The following is a 19,923-nucleotide window of genomic DNA, read 5'->3' on the forward strand; positions in this document are numbered from 1 at the left end:
CCGAGTTATTCGTTCCAGCCACCAGCTGGAGTCCCCTTTACCTCGTTACCCACCAGCTGCGTCCAGGGCAGGGTTGGTAAAAATGCACCATCACCAGGGGTCTCACTTGAGCTCAGCTCAGCGGGTGCAGAGTGAGTGGGTCAGACTGACATCCCAGCAGAGGCCCTGCAGGGGGCCTGGCGGTTACCTGTCCAGCTCTCGCTGCAGCCTCTGGTTCTCCTCTGCAGCCATGGCGCTCGTCCTCTGCTCCTGCTGCAGAGCCTCCTGCTCTGTGGTCAAGAGCATCCCCAGCTGATCCAGCGCCACCTTATGTTGGATCTGGTCCTTGTAGCTGTTGAAGGGAAACATACCCACTAGGAATGGGCACCCAGGGAGACCTCAAAGCCTTGGTGAGCAGCTTCTCTCTGCAAGCTGAGAGAGAATGAGATGGACAAGGGATGGGGCTGGACAGAGAGAGGGATAGACACTGGGCCAGCTCGGGGGTCTCCTGCAGCCCAGAAGCCAAGCCCTCTGCTCCCACTCGACATGTCTCCTTGGTCCCTTCCATCCCTGTCAAAGCAGCCTCCCTCCTACATCCCACTGGGAACAAAACCACTGTCCTCTGGACTCCACACCCTCCTCAAAGAAACCACTGCACATACAGCATAATTCCACAGCCAATAACAGCTGATGCCCCTCACCGAGCCCTGGGTGAGCCCTCCGCCCCAGCTCAGGAACAGCAGTCTCTCTGCTCTGAGCCAGGCAGCTTGGGGGCCAGAGGCTTGCCTGGTGAGGCCCAAGCAGCCATCATGGGCAGCTGCACACCCTGCTCCTCAAGGCACCCCCAGTCCAGCCCTTGCCCTCACCCTCCCTCAGCCTCCCCCTCAGCTCGGGCTTTTATTTCCTTCCTGTCTCAGTCTGCAGAGGGTCCCACACAGCCTCTCTGGAGGGCAGAAGAGCACAAGAGGGAGCCCCTGACCAGCTCTAGGCTGTTCCTCCTCCTGCAGGAACCTTCCCTGTTCAGGTGACTCAGGGGCCTTCCCAGGTCCAAGGTGGAGACTGAGTCATCACCTTTCAATCTTCCCCAGGCAGGCAAATGCCTTTCCAGACCTCCTTCCTGAGGTGTCCACACCCAGAGACAGACTGACAGAGACTAACCAGGTTCCATGGTTTCAGCCCCTGCCCTCAGCCCTCCATCCCGCCCCCCACCATCCCATATCAGCTGTATTTGTACCATCTGCCTGGAGCCAAGACTTGTGCAGGCTCAGATGCAGACTCAGATACCTTCTGGGCAGCTGTTGGAAGACAAACGTTCCTTCCTGTGGCCTTTAGCCACAAGTGGAGGCTGCCCAGACATGGGAAATGGAAGGTGGGGATGATGGCTCTGCTGGGCTTTCAGGGCGGCGATCTTTCTCATCCAGGTTTGACAAACAGGGCTATGGACCATTAGGGTCCCCACCTCCTGCTTCCCTGTTGTGTCTTGGAAAAGCACAGGATCAAGCATATTGCAACCATTAGTAACCACCCTCCTGCAGGGCAGAAACTGAGAGTCCTAATCCCCACTGAATCCCGGGTAGGAGGCTTGACACCCAGTGCATGTGCGCCAGGGGAACGAAGGAGTGAGTGTCCCAGTCACGTGTCAGGTGAAATGAATACAGAGCCCTCGGCCTGTGTTCCAGGCACCTCCACCTCCAACCTGCATCCTTGCTGCAGACACACCAAGGGCCTCCAGCTATCTGTCCAACCAGCAAAAACCATTGAGTCACACAGTAGGTCCATCAAGCAAGGAGTCATAGGCAGAACAATGAACTCCTCCCTCAGAGCAGTCAAATGCCACCTGCACAAACCTTCCCATGTGAACAGACATAAGAATATATCCACACGGTTATCATAGGGCATTGAGGGTAAGGCCCGCAGCGCCTGGTGCGGGGTGGGCACCACAGGAGGCTCCCATCAGTAGTCAGCTGGGTGCATTCCCACCATGTTAGACAGCACCAGGCGCCCAGTGGGTGCTCACTAAGCATGTCGTGAACACAGGATGGGTGCGGAGGAGGCAGAGAAGGAGATGCCAAGAGGCAGAAGATACTCATTCTGGCGGGAAGGAACGAGAGTCTGATAGGAGCAGACGTCCCGGCACCCCCAAAGGAAGGGAATCTGGGTGGAGAAAGGGGTGGAAGGCTCTGGAGAGAGTCCACAGGAAGCACTGGGTGAGTGTTTAAATGAACGTCATCACCCCCAAGTTCATGCAGCAGCAGGCGCCCTCCACAGGCTCTGCAGGCTCAGTGCCCTCCCTGGTCCCTGTGATGCCAAATCCCTGCACCTCACCTGCTCCTAGGGAAGCCCCAACCTTTGCCTGGCATTTGCTGAGGCAGAGGCAAGGGAAGACCTCAGCAGGGATAACTCACAAGCACAGAAGGTGGACAGCTCCCTCCTGCCCTGCTCCAAGTGTGGGAGAGCCTCTCTTTAGCACATCTCTCCCCTCCCCCCCCACACCTTGGAGTTCTCTGTACATCTCACTTTCCCCAGGCTCTGGGTCCCACTGCACCTGCTGGGGCCATTGCAATCAGGGATCTGCTTGGCTGGAGCTCAGCTGAAGTTGGCTGACTACATGCACACAAAGCCCTGATTTTGAAAACATGCAAAGTTAAGATTTATGCATTTAAGGTACATCAATTTTACCTTTAAAAAGGTATATGGAGAGTCAGAGGTAAAGGTGACATGAGAATGGCAGAGGATTGGTAATGCTGCTGCAGGTGATGGGAACACGGGGTTTTCACTATACTATTCTGTACACATCCATATATTCAATACTTTCCAAAATTAAAAGTAAAAAAAGAAAATCAGAAGCCCAGACTTGGAGACTTGGACAGGGAAAAGGCCTGGGGAGCTCGGTAAGGCACGCCCCTGAACATCGGCAGCTGTGGTGACTTCCCCTCCTGGTCCTTGGTTTGGAGAGAAAAGGAAGAGGGGGTAGGAATGCCCAGGGGAGCTGGGACGCCAATGCTGACACCTGGTTTCCCTGAGCCGGGATTAGTGGGCACACCCTTCTCCCCTGGGGGACCCTCCTGCCCCTCAGTCTCCAGCCGCACCAACTCCACATCGTTGAGGGTGATGGTGGATTTACTTCTCTTCACTGTGAAGCAGCGGGACCAGAGGAAACATGAGGGACCAGAGTGAAGGAGGGACAGGAGCCCGGGGAGCCCGTCAGTCACCCCCAGCCGCAGGCACCCACCTGTCACTGAGAGCCTTGCTCACCAGCTCCAGGGTCTGACGCAGCAGTGTCTTCTGGCGGCGGTACTTGTCCAGAAGGGCCTTGTGCTCCTTAGTCAGGTGCTCGTGGAGTGCGCCTAGGCTCGCGTGTTCCTGCTGCAGGGCCTGGTGGGCTGCCACCAGCTGCTGGTGCTGGAGCTGAGTGTCCTGCTCTGTGAGCGCAGTGTGCGAGGCGCTCTGGGAGCTCAGAGTGGAATTTTCCACCTGCTGGAGGGAGAAGGAAATGATGCCTCATCAGGTGCAGGCCCAGGGGGACCACAGACTCCGGATCCCCAGGTCCCCACACGCAGTGAGGGACCAACAGCGGGTCAAGTGCAGACACCAAAATAGCAGGACCCTCAGGAGAGGCAACACCCAGCCGAGCTGAGGACAGTTCTACCTGCACTCAAGGAACTGCTCTGGGAAGGCCCACGGCAGAAACGGACTACCCCATGGGCCTAAGCTTAGTCCTGGGCCCCTCCCTGCATATGTGACCTTTCTTGGCAATTTTTGCCCTTTCTCTGGATAACCTCCTTGGGTACTCTCTCTGAATACTTTGAAAAGTGCATGGAAATTCAGTAAGGACACAGAGAACCTGAACAGCACTACCAACCCATTTCACCGATATTTACACACCACAATCCAACAGCATTCAAAGCACCAGAGAGTTGACCGGGGAGGAACCGTCCTGACTCATTCTGAGGCCAGAATTACCCTGGTGTCCAGCTGCTTGTCCCGCTCCAGACCCTCAGGCTTCAGGGTGTCTAGAGACGTCTGCAGCCTCTGGTTCTCCAGCAACAGGTCCTGGCTTTCCCACTCGAGGGCGTGGACCCTCTCAGGGGCCGTCGTCAGGGCGCGGACCTCCATGGCCAGCTTCTCGATCTCCTCCTGCAGCCGATGCAGCTCCTGCTCAATCTCCTGTGCCCGCACCACGTGCTCCTTCACCCGCACCTTCATGTGCTCCAGCTCCTGTGCCTGCGCTGCCTGCGCCTTCACCTGCTCCAGGTCCCGGCACAGCTGCCGCCGCTCCCACTCCATCATGGTCACTTTCCTTTTGGTGTCTGTCACCGTCTGGAGGAGGACTTTTTGCTCAGTCTTCCTGCCCTTCATGCGGGCCTTGCTGCTGGTCTGTGAACTATCCCGCAGTGAATGCACCACTTTTTTCAGATCCTTGAACTGCAGGAAAACACAATGGAAACAACACAGGCATGATTTCGGTCCAAATGGAGGCCCAAATTGTAGGCCTGGAATGTCCATCTCATCATGGACCCAAAGGACGTCCTAACGTTTCCCAAAGGCCTGATATGGACACAAGGTGAAGGGCATGGAGATCCCCACCCAGACAGTTCAAGTCTAAACACTTTCACAGAAGCCAGATGACTTAGAAACAGAAACTGCATCTTCTCCTAAAACAATGTAAGTGATTTCCTTGGTGCTTTTTACCCTGGTCCACAGTGGTGTGAGAGCTGACCGCCCACCCCTGTGGCCGCTCCTCACACCACTCCCCCCTGCAGACATTGCACATGATCTTCCCTCTGCTGTGAATGCTCACCTGCCTCCACCCCCAGCCTGGCTCCTTCTCATCATCCAGGGCTCAGTGTGATTGACAGCTCCTCAGGGAAGCCCTGCACCACGATTCTAACACGATTCTAAATGTCCTGCACCTAATAAGACTCTCCCTGGACCCACGTATATTCCCTCAATAGCACCTGGCTTGTCACCTGTCATTCCACCTCCTAGACTGGAAGCCATATTTGGGGAGGGTGGATGCATGCCTCTTAAGTCTACACAGCACCACCCCAAGCCCCTTTTCTGCAATACTAGAGAGGCTGAAGAACTCAAGTACCTGATACCCAGCCTCCCTTGCAGCTAGGGTTAGTCATGTGTCAGGTGTGGCCAATGAGATGTCCACAGAGGATCCCGGGAGGCCTTCCCTCTGTCTCTTCACCCTCCACATTCTTCCTGCCCACTTCTTGGCGAGGTACAACAGCCACGGCCAAGACTGGCAGAGCAGGGAGGGAGAAGCCTGGTTTCTGGGTGGTGTCCCTGAGCCGCTGCCCCAGCACTGGGCTGCCTACCCTAGGACTTCCTGTAATGTGGGGGTGGATTAACCCTGGAGGTTCTCCAGAGCTCTGAGTGGGAAGCTGGACATCTGAAGGGGGATCTTTGTCCTGCAGGCTATCCCATGAGCTGCAGGACATTTAGCAGCATCCTGGCCTCTCCCACCACAGCCAGGAGCACCTCCCCTCTCCTCCCCCAAGTCATGACGATCATAAACAAGATGGCCAGTGCTGCCCAGCCAGTGTGGGTCAATGGTTGAGCATCAACCTATGAACCAGGAGGTCACGGTTTGATTACCGATAAGGGCACATGTTTAGGTTGCTGGTTTGATCCCAGTAGGTGGCATGCAGGAAGCAGCTGATCAATGAGTCTCTCTCATCATTGATGTTTTTATCCCTCTATCCTTCTCCCTTCCCCTCTGAAATAAATAAATAAATAGATCAAAAAAACAAAAAGATTGCCAGTGTCCCTAGGAAGCAATATCTGTCCCCGTGCCCCTGCTGTGGCTGCAATTGCTGGTGTGAGCTGCATCTGAGGGAAGAAACTGGTAACCCGAGAATCACTGCTAGATTCCCAGGACATCCTATGATCCTGGACTCACACTCTTGCAGGCCAGGGCGCCAGGGGAGGCATGGCGCTGGAGGGCCTACCTCCTGGGCTTTCTCAGCCTTCAGGGTCTTCTTGTCACGGAGCAGCTGTTCTCTCTCCTCCACCAGCTCCTCACAGAGAGTCTCCAGAACCTGGCTGGTCTGCTTTTCTCTTTCCATCTGAACTCGCAAGTCTTCAATCTGCGGAACCAAAGAAGCAGCCCATGCAAAAGTCCGTTTCAGGGAGTGAACTGTGTTTTAAAGCAAACCCGAAACCTGTCAGCCCCAGGGAACACTTTATCAGCCTTTTCTCAAGGGAAAACCTTCTGTCCCACTTCTTGGGGAGGTACATCAGCCACTGCCAAGACTGCAGAGCAGGAGGGGAGAAGCCTGGCTCCTGGGTGGCATCCCTGAGCTGCTGCCCAGGTCAGGCCTAGTTGTGCAGTGAGCTCCCCACACCCTTGACCATCACCTCTCAGCACACAGCGTACACTTCCAACTCATGATAGAGAAAAAGGCCATGGACACCAATAGGTCAGCTTTCCTCCCAGTTTTCCACTGCTACTCTCAATGCTTACATCTTAGGCTGTGTCCACTACTGTCCTGAGGGTCAGGCCACATTCCTGGGGCCAGTAGCCACCACTGGATGTCCTACCGGGACTTCACCCAGTTGGTGACATTCCTATTCATCCAGCTGCTCTGAGGGGTCCTCTGCCATCTCTCTCCCTCCTCTCCCCTCCAAGTAAATGGACCACCAAGGCCTGTCCTCGTTCCCCATGCGGCTCCCCCTCCACACCCTACTGCTGCCCAGGCCAGACCAGTTCCGTCCTGCCTGGACGACTGCCCAATCAACGGCCTGTCACAGACCTCTTCTGCGGACCCACCGGTGCCCACTCCCTGAACATGAACTGCCTGGACCCGCAAATCTCACACTCTGTGCCTGACACCTGAACACCGTGATGGACCCAGATTCAGACTCAGGGTGGGCCCTGAGGTGCGACTCCCAGGCGAGGCCCATGGTGCTGTCCCTTCCCACTGACATCAAACTCATGACCACCTGGGAGGGGGAGAGGGTGGCTCCCTGCTAACAATGTGACCATGAGTGCATTTCTGTAACTGACAGGGCCAGCAAGCAGCAGGCATGGGAGCCAGCTTCTGTCAGGGTGACGTGCTCAGCTCACACCTGGCAGGTGGCAGGTGCAACAAGAGCTGACCCCTCCTGAGAGCGCCAGGCCCCTCCCACCCTCAGAGCTTCTGACAAGGTCAGTCTGGGCTGGGGCCCAAGAGCCTGCATTTGGACTTGTGACCCTGATGCTGGTTTGGGTTGATGGCTCTAAAGCTAAAACAGAGGAGCCCCACGATCCAGATCAGGTGGCTCTCAGAGCGTTAAACACCCCAGACCGCAGCTACCGACCAGGACCTCTGGGGGCAGGACCTTCAGACACCCAGTGACCCAGTGAGCAGCAAGGACCAAGAGCCGGCTCCATTCACCTGGCTGGGAGCAGCCTGGCACAGGCAGGTTTACAAACTCCAGGAAGGATCGCTGCTCTAAGGCCAGCTCTGCCTACTTCTCCTGGGCCGAGGCCGCCCTGCCTTTATCTCACAGGTCTGGGCACAGTCTCCAGACTCCTCGGAAGCAGCAGGCAGGCAGCTTCTTCCCCATGAGGGGGAGGGTCAGGCACAGTGGGGCTCATATCCGTGCCCTCACAGCACCCTGTGGGCACACCCAGCCCCCTGCCCCAACATGGGGACAGGGCAGCCCCACCAGCCAGGGCCAATAGCAAAAGGTGCTGCAAGGTGCCACCTGTCTGAGTCTTTCTCACAAGTGAGAACATCTTTCTTCTCCTTCCTTATCGCTGTCCCACTTCCTAGCACCAGGTCTGAGCTCAGCAGGAAGCAGGCATCTGCCCTGATAGCCGTGCCTGCTCTGGAGCTGGCCCTGAGGAGGAAGGCCCTGCACAGCTGTCACTCACCCTCATTCAGAGAAGGGCACCGGCCCAGGGAGTCCAGTGATCTGCCCAGAGTCCCACAGTGAGGATGCGGCAGCGCCGAACGCATGGTAGTGGGCCGACCCCAGGCCTGCTCTCTCAGACAAGATCTGGGGTGTGTCCCCCCGCCAACCTCCTGCCTTGTTCACCCCTCCCCCTCTTACTGTTAATCCTTCTCCCCTGCCGCTCCGTCTGTCCCAGTGAAAGGAATGTTATGTCCAACCTTTGCATATCTGGCATGGCTGCTTCCGGTCTGAAGATGTGACTGCCTCATGTCCCCCCCACCCCCTTGCCAGACATCCCATCTTTCTCCGCTCCTTTTTGCTGTGGAACTGGAACTCTCACTTCTGTCCTTCCCTGAAGGCCCTCCCTTCCCCTAGGGCAGTGGTTCTCAACCTGTGGGTCACCAACAATAAAATACATCCTGCATATCAGATATTTACATTATGATTCATAATAGTAGCAAAATTACAATTATGAAGTAGCAACGAAAATAATTTTATGATCAGGGGTCACCACAACACAAGGTACTGTATTAAAGGGTCGCGGCATTAGGAAGGTTGAGAACCACTCTGAGAGATCGCTGGGCTGAGATGGGTTTCCTGTCTTCCTCAAAGCACCAGGCTTGGGCCGCGGACTCCTGTGGGGAGGCTCCAGGTCCCCAGAGCACGCGGGTGCCAGGGGCCTGCCCATCAGCCCCTGTCCTGCACTTTTGTGCCCACGATAGGCCCCAAAGGGCTGCCCCTCTTCCTAAGAGGAATGAACTCTGAGGATGTCAGTGCAAAGTGAGGGTGGGGGGCACACCCTCTCTAAGGTCCACAGAAGGGTCGTGAGTTACAGGGAAGGAGGTGAACTTCGGGAACTAAGGTTTATACAGACCGAAGGGAGCCTACAGCCTGGGAGACACTGGGTGGTGGGAGAGCCGAGCTGGCACCGGGGGGCCTGGGACTCTGGGCCACCTGTCCTGGCTGACCCTTGTCTCTCCTTCTCAGACACCTCCCAGAGGGCCATGTTGTCTGGTCGTGTCCAAGGCTGGGCCTGTCCTGGCTCCAGGGAGGTCAATGTCAGGCCATGTCCCCTGTGGTTTTTAGCTGATGGCCCAGATGCACCATTGATCCAACATTAGGGAGGACCCATAATGCAGCCAGGCCCCGAGCAGGTTGAGCAGGACAGGGAGGAGAGCAGAAGGGCCGTCTTCACAGGGCTCCTGGCAGCAGACAAGGGAGAGTGCTGGACTGCAAACTGCAGCCCCTTCCCCCACTAGGGGCTCAGAGCCAAGACAGGTCTCTGAGAGATGTGGCAGGACTGCCCAGGAGTCCTACAGGGAACTGATCAGGAGAGGAAGCAGGGGATGGGACCCGAGAGACAGGGCTAAGGAGTCATGTGGGGAGGCGGCAGCCACCACCTGTCCTGTGTGTGTGGAGGAGGGACTGGAGTGGACCCCAAGGACAGAAGCGTCAGGGGTCATCTCTCATCCCTGCAGGGAGCTGGGCCAGAGGCTACAGCGCAGGCCTCTGCAGCTCACCCCTGGGGAACCGCCCCGTTGGAGGTTCTCATCTTTCTAAAGGTCAAGCCTTTTTATCTCAGCCGAGGTCGGGCTGCCATATACAGAGACATTCACTGTGCCCAGACCACGTGAATCTAAAACCCAGACTGTCCGGTGGCTTTCCCTGAGCTGCGCTGCACAGAGAGATGCGGCATGAGGAGGGGCTTCCTCCCGGCCCCCAGGGAGAGGACACACTGCTTGGCAGCTTCTCTGCTGCAAGGCGCACGGAGCCTCAAAGGACGAGAAGCGTGAGTCATTGAACCTTGGACGTCTCACGAGAGGCCTGGAGAAACCACTGCACAGGAGGAGGGGCGGTCCCAAGCCTCACCCAGAGATGAAGTTCCAGCAGAGCCGTGACCAGCGGGACCCAGGTCTCTGGTCTGCAGCCCACGTCCCTGCCATCGCCGGGGCAGCCTCAGCAAATGACGCTGGCAGGACCCCTGGGCCGGACGGGACAGACACCCAGACACCTGAAAGCACCAGTCCTGCCAGGTGGTCAGCAAGCAGGAGTGCCCTTGCGCCTCCCTCATCCGGAATCCCGGCACCCGTCACGGTGTGCTCAGAGCCCACGACGCAGCTGTGTCACCCGTGGTGGCTACATGGACTGAGGCCCTCTGACCCAGAATGACCTGCTCAGGGAGGCCGTCGCTAGCCTCTCAGGGCCCTTCTTGCCATGTGAATGGGGTCCTGGTAACTGTAGGATGAACCTGGCTGGTGAGCCTGCCTGTCCTCCCAGATGTCTCTTCTACTGTGCTACTGGGAAGACCTGGTTTGTCCAGAAAGGCAATGCCGTCCAGCCATCTCTTCTTCCTCATGCCCTCGACCGAAAGGAGAGAGTGAGCTCTGCCTCCTGTCACCAGCAGCCATGCCCTGAAACGGCCCAGCCATGGTCTCCACACGGGCCGAGTCTTCCATCGCTGCTTCTCTCCCGGGCCCGCCCGGTGGTTTCGAAGAGGGCGCTGCTCTCCTTCCATGAGGCACTTACAGGCTGGACCCTTTGCCTGCACTAACTCACACCATCCTCACCACAGCTACTGGTGGGTGCATCATTAACCCCATTTCACAGATGAAGGCAGCGAGGCCCACAGAGGTCCATCGTGTGCGGTCTCACTGCTGCAGGGACGCCTCCTGCTGCCTCGTGACGCCTCTCCAGGAGGCCTCCTGTCCCCCTACCAAAACGGTGGCTGCACGGGACTCGGCCTTTCTCCAGCTGCGCATGCTCATGGACACCTGGGTGCTCCCCCTGGCCACTTACATGCCCGTATGTTCCGGACACCACCCACGGGTACCTGCTTTCTGAGCTGCTGGTTCTCCTCTTCCAGCTCCTGGCGCTGGAGGCTGCTCTCCTGCAGGGCCAGGGAGGCGTCCCGCAGCCCCTGGATGGTGCCCTGGAGGCTCTGCTTCTCCTGGTCCAGCTTCAGGAAGCAGCTGGAGGCTGAAGAGCAAAGTGGAGTCAGAGCCCATATTCCAGGGGCCTCAGCTTCTGCTCTCTGCCCCCGGCCCTGAGACGGCCATCACCCTGAGCCCTAGGCTTGAGGGTCTGGGATGGTCAGCTGGGTGCCCTCCCTTTTCCCCAGGGTGCTGCTGCTGTCTGCACCTGAGGGTTCCTCGGGCGGTTATGGCCCCTCTGCTGGCTCAGCTGGGTTTGTCAGGGGAGCAAGCAGAGCTTAAGAAGAAAGCAGGTGATGGTAGAGAGAAGCCAATGCAAACGTTCAAGACAGTGGAATTGCTGGCACCACTTTCTGCCAAGTTTTAACCTGACCGTCAAGCCAAGGATTTCAGAGACTAACGGAGATGGCAGAGTGCGCTCTCTGTGCCAGCCTCAGAGTGGTGTGAATGCAGGTGGCTCAGCCGACGGTGTAGGGGGACACGATCATTGACCGCATGTCTGTGGGTGGAAGAGGCTATGGGGCACATATGCCCAGTACTCGCCATCTCTGGGTAAGTTCCTTCAGTCAGAGATTTCATTTTATACTTTCACAAATGCATTGAAAGAGAATGAGACAGTTTATCCAGACTGCTTTAAAAATTCTAAGCGAGATGAAAACATAAGGTAAAGCCAGAAAAAGGCAATGTCCTTTGCTTTTAAACAGCTTCAATGCGGAACAGAAAGGGAGCACAGACCTGAGAAGAATGGGAGTTCGAGGCCCCTCCCTGCCGCCAGCAGGTGCGTGACTTTGGGAAAGTCCCGGGGCTTGTTCAGGAGGAAAACATGACTGTCTGAGGGCTCAGGGTTGTTCCCTCACCTGTCCCTCCCGGCCACACACTCAGCTCTGGGAGCCTTATCGCACTGTACTGCTAGTAGGGCTGCTCATGAGCACCCCAAGAAGCAGAGCAGTGGGTATCTTTGGATAAGACAAGGGCGAGAAGAACAGCCATCCTTTGTTTCCGCCCCGTGGGCCAGGCACAGCCTAACGCTTCACTGTCTCCTCTCACAAGATACCCATAGCAATCCTGTGAGGCAGCTTCATTACCCCCATTTTGCAGATAAGAAAACTGAGGTGCAGAAGAGGTCACTTGGCTAACAAGTAGAGGAGCCAGGACTTTAATCCAGGCCTTTCTGACTTAAGAAGCCACCACCCCAACCACAAAAAGTACGTTCATGCTTTGTTCGTGAGCTGCCAGCTAAGCAGTAGGAGTTGGGAACATGAAGAAGAAGTCAGTCATCGACCTGAAAGGGGTCACAAGCTACACTGAGCATCTGAATCAGGGAGGCTTTCCAACCCCATCAGCCACCCTGGATGCTAACAAGTACATTTGGTCTGAGCCAGTCCCTGCCAGCCAGCACTACTTCTGTGTCCCACCAGGGGGCAGTGTGCTCCCCAGGAACCTCAACTCCCAGAGCCTGGGTTCCCAGGAGTGGGGAGACACCAAACCACAGAAAGAACTAACTTCTCACACAGACTCATAATTCAATGAACTGATTTTAGGTTTGGAGTAGATGGGATGCCTTGAAGAGAGGACTACCCAGCTGCTTTCAACAGCCTTTCCATGAGGCTGAGGAATGTTGCTCAGAATTAAAAAGAAGCCCCTCCCCAAACCAGCCTAAGGCCCTCCTGGCTCAGCAGAGCTCTAAGCAAACCCTAACCTGCGCTCTCAGGTGCACGTGTGCTATTATTGGACACAGGAACTGGCTTGTTGTTTGCTGGGTGCTGAGGCTCCTGCTGTACGACCGGCCACCACACCCACCTTCCCTGGCCAACCCCTCACCTCCTCTGGGGGCTGGGAGGGGGCAACACCAGAGGGAGAGGAAGAGGCCTGGGTCCCCTGTACAGCAGCCACTGAGCAGCCCCTGCCCAGGAAGATGGAGAGCAGACTACACCCATCTGCCAGATTATGAAATCAACGGAGGAAACCATGCCCCGGGTACAGCTATAATGGAGGTGAGTGACCACTGGGGACGTCTCCTGCATCCAGAGCTTCCAATCCTCCACCAACAGATCTAAGACACCCTCTGGGCATCAGCGTGCTGTCATCTGGAAGCTCCTGGCACTGGCTGAATGGAAGCTAAGAAATCTGGCAACACTTCCTTCGCATTTGGCTTCCTGACTCAAGGTGACCAGGCCCTTCATGTTCTTGGGGAGAATTGCAAGGAAACAGTTCCAAATGGCCCATGAATAAAACCCTATTTACTTGGGTAGAGGAAGTGCTAACACCTGAGTTTCAGAGCCAAGGGCTCAGCTCCCCGGGTAAGGGAGAATCCACAGCCAGGCTGGCTCCCAGGCACCTGCTTTACCCTCTGACAGCTGCTCCAGCTCCCAGCGCAGGTGGGCGGACTCCTCCACACTCTGCCCCTGTGCAGTCTTGAGGGCCATGTTCTCTTCCCGCAGCTCCTCAAGGCACTTCTGGTCTGTGTCCCGGTCCTAGTGCAGGAAGTGGGGGGGCAGTGAGGATGTGGACTGGGGCACACTCTGGACAAGCCCCGGCCCCATGCATCTGTCCTCATTCCCCCAGGATGAAGGGCCTCCATGCCCCAAGGGGTGAAGACACCTGAGGTCTCTGAGCAGTGTCTGAGCAAAGTGACCTACAGCTCAGGGCTTTAGAGCAAGTGCTATGGTGAGTGCAGCTTTGTGCCCCCTTAGAAGGCCTAATACCGTGGAAAGGCCATAGGGACTCACACATCACAGCTCAACCTACATCATAAATACCCGAGGAGACCCTTTTTGCAAGAGGCCCAATCCCTCCATCCTCACAGAAAAGCAACACAGCATCAGGCCCTCTCTTTGTTGGAGGCTTCAGTGGTGCCCAGCAAGTGACTCTCTGCCCTCAGAGGGTCACTGTGGTGGCAGCAGCACCGATCCAGTAGCTGAACATCAGAGAAGGGCACAACATGAACCTAAAACTGCCCCCATCTGTGTTACACGTGGTGACCACAGCTTGTCCTACCAATTGTAGGTGGTGCAGCTTCGATTTCAGCTGCACATTCTCCTCCTCCCGCTCGAATAGCTTATCAATCCAATACCAAATCCAATGCTCCTGGAGGTGGCCCTTGGTGTCCATTGAATAATCGTCTCCAGTCCGCACCTGGTCAGCAAGAACACACATGAGAGCCATCAGGTTAAGGCCCCTGGTCATGACGACAGCTCTTTCAGTCACTGGACCCAAACCAACAACCTAAGGATGTCTCTGCTGCCTCGGAAAGTTCTGTCTCCACTTTTGAGCCCCTGCCCTTCTCCATTAGGCCAGGCCAGATGGAAAAATCCCTGAAGCAAGACACTATTTAAATTCGAAAGGGAACACTGTCAGTGTCTGACACGTACAGCCTCGGTGGTTGGACGAGTGCACCTGCTGACAGGTGTGGGACTTGGCTGAGCCACTTTCTTAAACAAGGAAGGGGTGAGGCTGAGAGTCTGTCCTGGCTTTGAGGGCCGAGTCTAGGCCTCTCACAGTCACTCCACTGATCTGGGTCCAGGAACAAAATTCAGACGAGCTTTTGTTCAATACGCAGTTCCTATTTGAACATGTCACACACCTACTCTTAGAAAAACAACAGGTCTGGGCAGTTTTCCAGAAATGAGGGGTCTGTAAGACACAACAAGCAAACAAGTCCTATGGCCTCTGTGTGCCAGGCACATGCTGGGGGTGGACACAATGGTTGGGCCCTCACAGTCCCCCTCATGGGAGGCGTCCACTGCACTTACTCCCGTGCCAGCGCCCAGCACACACTGGGGAGCTGTTCAGCTCATTCCCCCATCCCTGCTCCCACCCCCGGAGAACTCCTAGCACCACTCAGTCTCAGGAGGACTGAGTCTCCCCTGAATGCCCTCAGTCTGCGAGCACGCATACACGGGGACATGCCCATTTCTCCTGGCGGGCTGTTTTCCAAGGCTTGCCCCACTCACGGGTTCTAACACCTGGGAGCGGCCGGTAGCTCCTGCTTATCCATCACGGGTTCATTTCCCCGCACGGGCCAGAACCCCGGATTCTCGGTAGAGGGGAAACCGTGCACCTACCGCCAGGGGACACGGTTCTGGTCAACGCTTCGCATCCGGAAGGGTTTGGTCACTGACTCTGGCTTCACCTGACGGCCCCCTCTTTCCCTGTCCCCGGCCCAGCACTAGGTGCTCTCTGTCTCTGCCACATTCACTTTCACAACAGCCCCCAGAGGGAGGCAGGGACAGTCCCTTCCTACACACGAAGAGGCTGACTTGGGTCAATTAAGGAATGAGCCCCAAGTCACAAAGTCAGCCAGGGGTGAAGCTGAGCTTGAACTCAGGCTGGAGAGGTCCAGACCTATCTCTTCACTGCCCTCAGCAGCCTGCACCTTATCCTTAGGGAGCCCGCGTGGGTAAGGAGCCCCTCAGCGATGTGAGCCGGAGCACATGGAGGGGCTTCAAAAGGAAGGAGGTCCAGCTCTCCCCCCTTGGCCACTGTCCCCAGCATTCTCATCTTGTGTCTACCCACCAGTACTCACCAGTATCACCATACTCTCAGGCCCTGAACTCCCATAGCAAAGCCTGCCTGGTCATCCTTATAACCAACTCCTACTCAGCCTTCAAAACCCAGCCATAATTGCCTGCTTTGAAAAGGACTTCAACTCCACTCTATCCCACCCACTGAGTCAGATGCTGGGGCACAAGAGTGCCCACTATGAGGCAACACTGAACTGGCCTGTCCGCCCCCCCGCCAAGGCTAGTCCTGCAGGGCAGGACTATGCCACTCCTCTTCTCGTGGGGCCCCCAGAAATGTTCAAAGACACTTGTCAGCTGAATCACACCATGAGGGGGAGTCAGAGGCGCCCTGTGAGTTGGGCCCTGAAGGACCTGGGGAAAGGCAGGGATGGACAAGTGTCCAGAAGCAGAGTACAGCGTGGAACTAAATGATTTATAGCTACTCTTCCAATGGGACTCAGTTTTCTGGGGTTGTCAACCTTCCCATGGATCAGGCTGCAGAAACATCTATCCTGCTTTGCACACCCACCACCCAGAAGTGAGAGACAAGACCCCGAGAAGCTGTGCCTGAGTCCTAAAGTGGCAAAGGCTGGGCCTGGAGGAGGCAGAGAGTGTGAGACCACTAGACCCACGGTCCGATCTTAAACCCAGCTCCTACCTGCCTTGCCACCACCTGCCCTGCCCCTCCCTGCACTATCGCAATCAGGGGCCCCATCTGTGGACAGAACTTCCCGTAATAAGCTCACTAGAAACGTGTTCCTATCGACGCCACCCGGTGCCAGGGCACGAGGGGATGAGAGGCACCTGGACCACCTCTCCTCTGAGGGACGGGACAAGGCTTGCTCCACACCCAGCAAGTGGAGTGAGAGCTGGGACTCGCCTGCGGAGCCTCTGCCGCCTCTGGGAGCAAGCCCTGCCCAGGAAGCTAAGTGCCCATCCCTCTCTGAGGGGCAGAGACAGGCCCCGCTGGCCCTCAGCTGCTCTGGACCCTCAAGGCACCCGCATGTCTGCCCCTGGTGGCGTGAATTTCAGCCAAGGACAAAGCATGGGACCAGAGGGACCTCCCAGGCACTCTCTCTCTACCTCTGTCCTCCACCCCGGGCCCTGGCAGCAGAGGTGGGATGAGTGTTTGCAGACAGAGTCAAGGATCACCCGGTGCACCCCCACTTCCCAGGTGTGCCTAGGGGCGCCCAGGCCTGTCTCCTCGGGTTGTGGCACTGCCACCCTTCCCTTTTATGTGTTTCTCAGTGGCGACACTGGACGGGCTATTGGGGAGGGGCACCCAGGTCATCTGTGGCTCCCCCTGTACCCATAGGAGGGCCCCGCATGGTGGGTGTCCACGTGACAGTCGTGCTCGGCTCTCTGCTCTGCTGCCCATCACACCCGACACTGTCACCGTCCGAAGGAGACAACACCTCTGATTCCCCCGTCCTTTTCCCCAGGTTGCAAGTCTTTTCATGCTGAGATGGGATTTACTTGACGTGTGTGGTCACTACCAAGTGCCTTGTGTGTGCCAGCCCCAGGCATGCAGTCAGACAGGCCCCTGCCCCTGCCCTCAGGGGCTCGAGCTGCACACAGTAAACCTGGCCCAGCAGGGCTGACGGGAGGCTGCACACAGACTGCAGGGCTGTTGGCACCACTGTGATGTGAGCGTGCAGGTGCAAGCTCTGTCCTCTCAGCTCCCTGGGCCCCGGCACACGGGCCTTGGAGAACAGTGTGACTCATCCTCTATGTGGCCTGGCCTCCATGGACAACTCTATTTCTCTTGTAATTCATTTACTAATGCAAAGTGTAAAGCATTACTAATTTCACAGCAAAATTATTAAACGACTAGAGGCCCGGTGCATGAAATTCCTGCTGGGTGCGGTCCCTAGGCCTGGCCGGAGATTGAAGTGAGAGCATCTGGCGTGGAGGCCAGCTGACCTCTGGGCCCAGGGCAGTATCTGGGCCCCTGGCCCCCGTGCACCCCCCTAACCCCCGCACCTGAGTCATGGTGCCCAAGTCTCCACACAGAGATGCGGTGAGCATGGACGGACATTGCGGGCTGGAGAGCAGTGTAGACCTCTGAGCCACCCAGTGGTATCCCCCGGAAGAAGGGAGGGCAGCATGCTCTCTCCTGGCTGGTCTTGCAGACCAGCTCCTGCTCAAACCCACCAGGAGCCCAACAGGCCCCTGTGGTCCTGGCTGCTGTGGCCTGGCTCACCTTAACAAGTTTGTGCGGGTGCAGGGTGGGCTCCTCCTGGGCACCCAGCACCTGAGCTCAGGGGCTTCCCTGGCGGGCGAGCCCTGGTGTCCCAGGGGATAGTTGCAGGGGGAGTGAGAACGAGCTTGCATTCTTACAGCACCTCCATCCCTGTCACCCCCGCTCCCAGTTAGCCAGCAAGAGGTCACAGTGCATTGCCAATGCCAGCAATGTTCTGCGCTGCCCCCTGGTGACCAGCGCATGTCATAGCAAGCAATCGAACTCCTGGCCTCCCTGTGGAACTCCCATCCAAGGGGACAATTTGCATATTAGGCTTTTATTAAATAGGATATTAAAAATGTTGCTGCTGCTATCCAGAGGCACACACTTGAGAACATGGAACAGGGTTCCCACGGGAAACCCTGCAAAAGCCCAGAAGCTCCCCAGTGCCAGGAGCCAGTCTTACTTTGTGTTAGATCCCCTGCTCCTGGCGCAAGGCTTGGTGCCACACAGGCCTTCAGTCACTGCGTCTGCATGACTGAGCAAGGCTGCTTGGACAGGCCCGGAAAAGACACGGAGACAGGGGCTGAGCCCTGAAACCCACACCATCCATGGGGCAGAGTGTCGGCTGAGATGTGGGGCCTGCCTTAGGTCAACAGGTTGCAGGAGACTGTGGAGGCCACAGCCTGAGGAAGCTTGCACATGACCTTCCGAAACCCTCCTACCTGTGAGTGAGGGTGCCCGTGCCCCACACCTGTCTGTGCTGCAGATTGATGCCCTTCATCACCAGCAGGGCCAGGAGACCATTTCCAGGACAAAGCCAAGAGCTGGCCCCCACCCCACCTCTCCTGGGCTGGGCTGCTTTGGCACAGCACCCAGGGTGCCTTCTCCCCAGGGAGCAGAGCGGTGAGCCACCAACATCCCTGTGGGAACAGCCACTCCCTGAGTAGGTGGGAGGAGCAAACAAGCCTGAAAGAGAGGGTCCTGAACTCACTGCTCAGGTGAGGCAGTTGGGTGCATGATCAGAGCGTCAGTAACCCTGCCTGGGCCTTGGTCTCCATCCCCCCTCAGCCCTGACACCCTCCTCTGAACAGACCCATAACCTCGGGATCCGAGTAGGCTACACCACGGAGAGCATCATATGGGACTTGCCCAAATACCAGGTATTTTACCTCTTTCCTTGTATAAACCTCACGGACTAGTACAGTTATCTCTGTTTTATAGATGAGGAAACAGTCCTGGTAAGATTTAGCCATAGAAATTACAAGGAGTCTTAAAGGAAAAGATTGGTGAATAGAAGGTCATCATTGTGGCATGAAGGAGGAGGAGGAAAAGTCCTAGAAGAATCAGGGCTTTTCAATCACATTCCCAACCCTATTCCTTCCACTACCAGAGGGAGCCCAGGGGTCTGGCAGTCAGTCTGCGGTGCAGGGAGAGGGCCAGCTGGGGAGGCATTGCGGCCCCTCTCCCCTCTTCCAGGACAAAAGTGCCCGCGGGCCGCCTGCCCCTGCTGGGCTCACTTCCATGCAGCTGCAAAGAAGTCTATGTCTTTCTACTTCTGCCTGAGGCCCATCGCCTCCATCTCCAGCTTCTCCATGATGTTAACCTTCTCCCTCAGGGAGTCCAGCTCAGGGAGGGGGGCACGAGCAGCCTGGGCGCTGGCTGCCAGCTCCATGTTCTGGGAGGTGGGCAAAGGCAGGGGACCTGGCTCAGGGCACCCTCAGGGCTGGGGAAGGCCCAAGTCACTGCAGCCCTAGGAGAAGCCAGGGGCGGCCAAGCTGGTCCATGTGCAGGCCCGTGTGTGGGCCCCACATGCTCTCACTGAAGCATGTAACCCCCCAGCAGCTCCCAGGACAACTGGCTCTCAGGCAGCACTGCTTTGAGCGGGAAGAAGAGATGTCCCAGGTCACATTCCTGGACCTGGGGCCCCGGTGACTGGGGCATCCTAGCCCCCCACCCCCGGCCCACACGATAGGCCTCCTGCTCACATTGTGCCGGGCCTCCTGCAGCTCCAGCACCAGCTGGTACAACTGATGCCTGGCGTCCACCAGCTGCTTCGTCTTCTCCTCCCTGGGGGCGATGAGAACATGTGGTGTGGGTTCCTCAGAAGCACCCGGAAAGCCCACCACCTGGGAGACCACAGCGGGGAAAGAGGGGGTCCTGGCTTCTAGGCGTGAGGAGGGCGTCTACACGTGGGGCTGCAAAAACACTCTGGAGTCCAAGGTGAGCTTTAAGTTGTCACTGCTGCTCTCAGACTTCAGCACAGACCTGAGCTTTCCTCTGAGGTTGCAGGACAGGGAAGGAGCCCCCAGAGCCACTGCTCCCTCCACAGCCAGGCAGGCAGGGAGGCCCCCTGGCAGGGAGGTGAAGGCAGGCAGCTTCCCAGATACCGGGCATGGTGCCATCACCAGCTACAGGAAAGGGGGAGCAGGCCCACCGG

At 57.1% G+C, this 19,923-nt stretch overlaps 1 protein-coding gene across 1 annotated transcript in view; it reads right to left on the reverse strand.

Annotated features, from left to right (window-relative positions):
• Positions 1 to 19,923, reverse strand: part of LOC102440460 (protein Daple-like) — a 43,752-nt gene that overhangs the window by 21,714 nt on the left and 2,115 nt on the right. The window contains 10 exon segments of the mRNA XM_023745959.1: positions 188 to 331; positions 3,212 to 3,456; positions 3,943 to 4,134; positions 4,180 to 4,404; positions 5,940 to 6,077; positions 10,700 to 10,893; positions 13,138 to 13,273; positions 13,797 to 13,934; positions 19,012 to 19,161; positions 19,472 to 19,553. Of these exon segments, the coding sequence (XP_023601727.1) occupies positions 188 to 331; positions 3,212 to 3,456; positions 3,943 to 4,134; positions 4,180 to 4,404; positions 5,940 to 6,077; positions 10,700 to 10,893; positions 13,138 to 13,273; positions 13,797 to 13,934; positions 19,012 to 19,161; positions 19,472 to 19,553 (1,644 nt within the window).

Source organism: Myotis lucifugus, unplaced genomic scaffold (assembly GCF_000147115.1).
Source record: "Myotis lucifugus unplaced genomic scaffold, Myoluc2.0 scaffold_607, whole genome shotgun sequence".
Classification (NCBI taxonomy): domain Eukaryota; kingdom Metazoa; phylum Chordata; class Mammalia; order Chiroptera; family Vespertilionidae; genus Myotis; species Myotis lucifugus.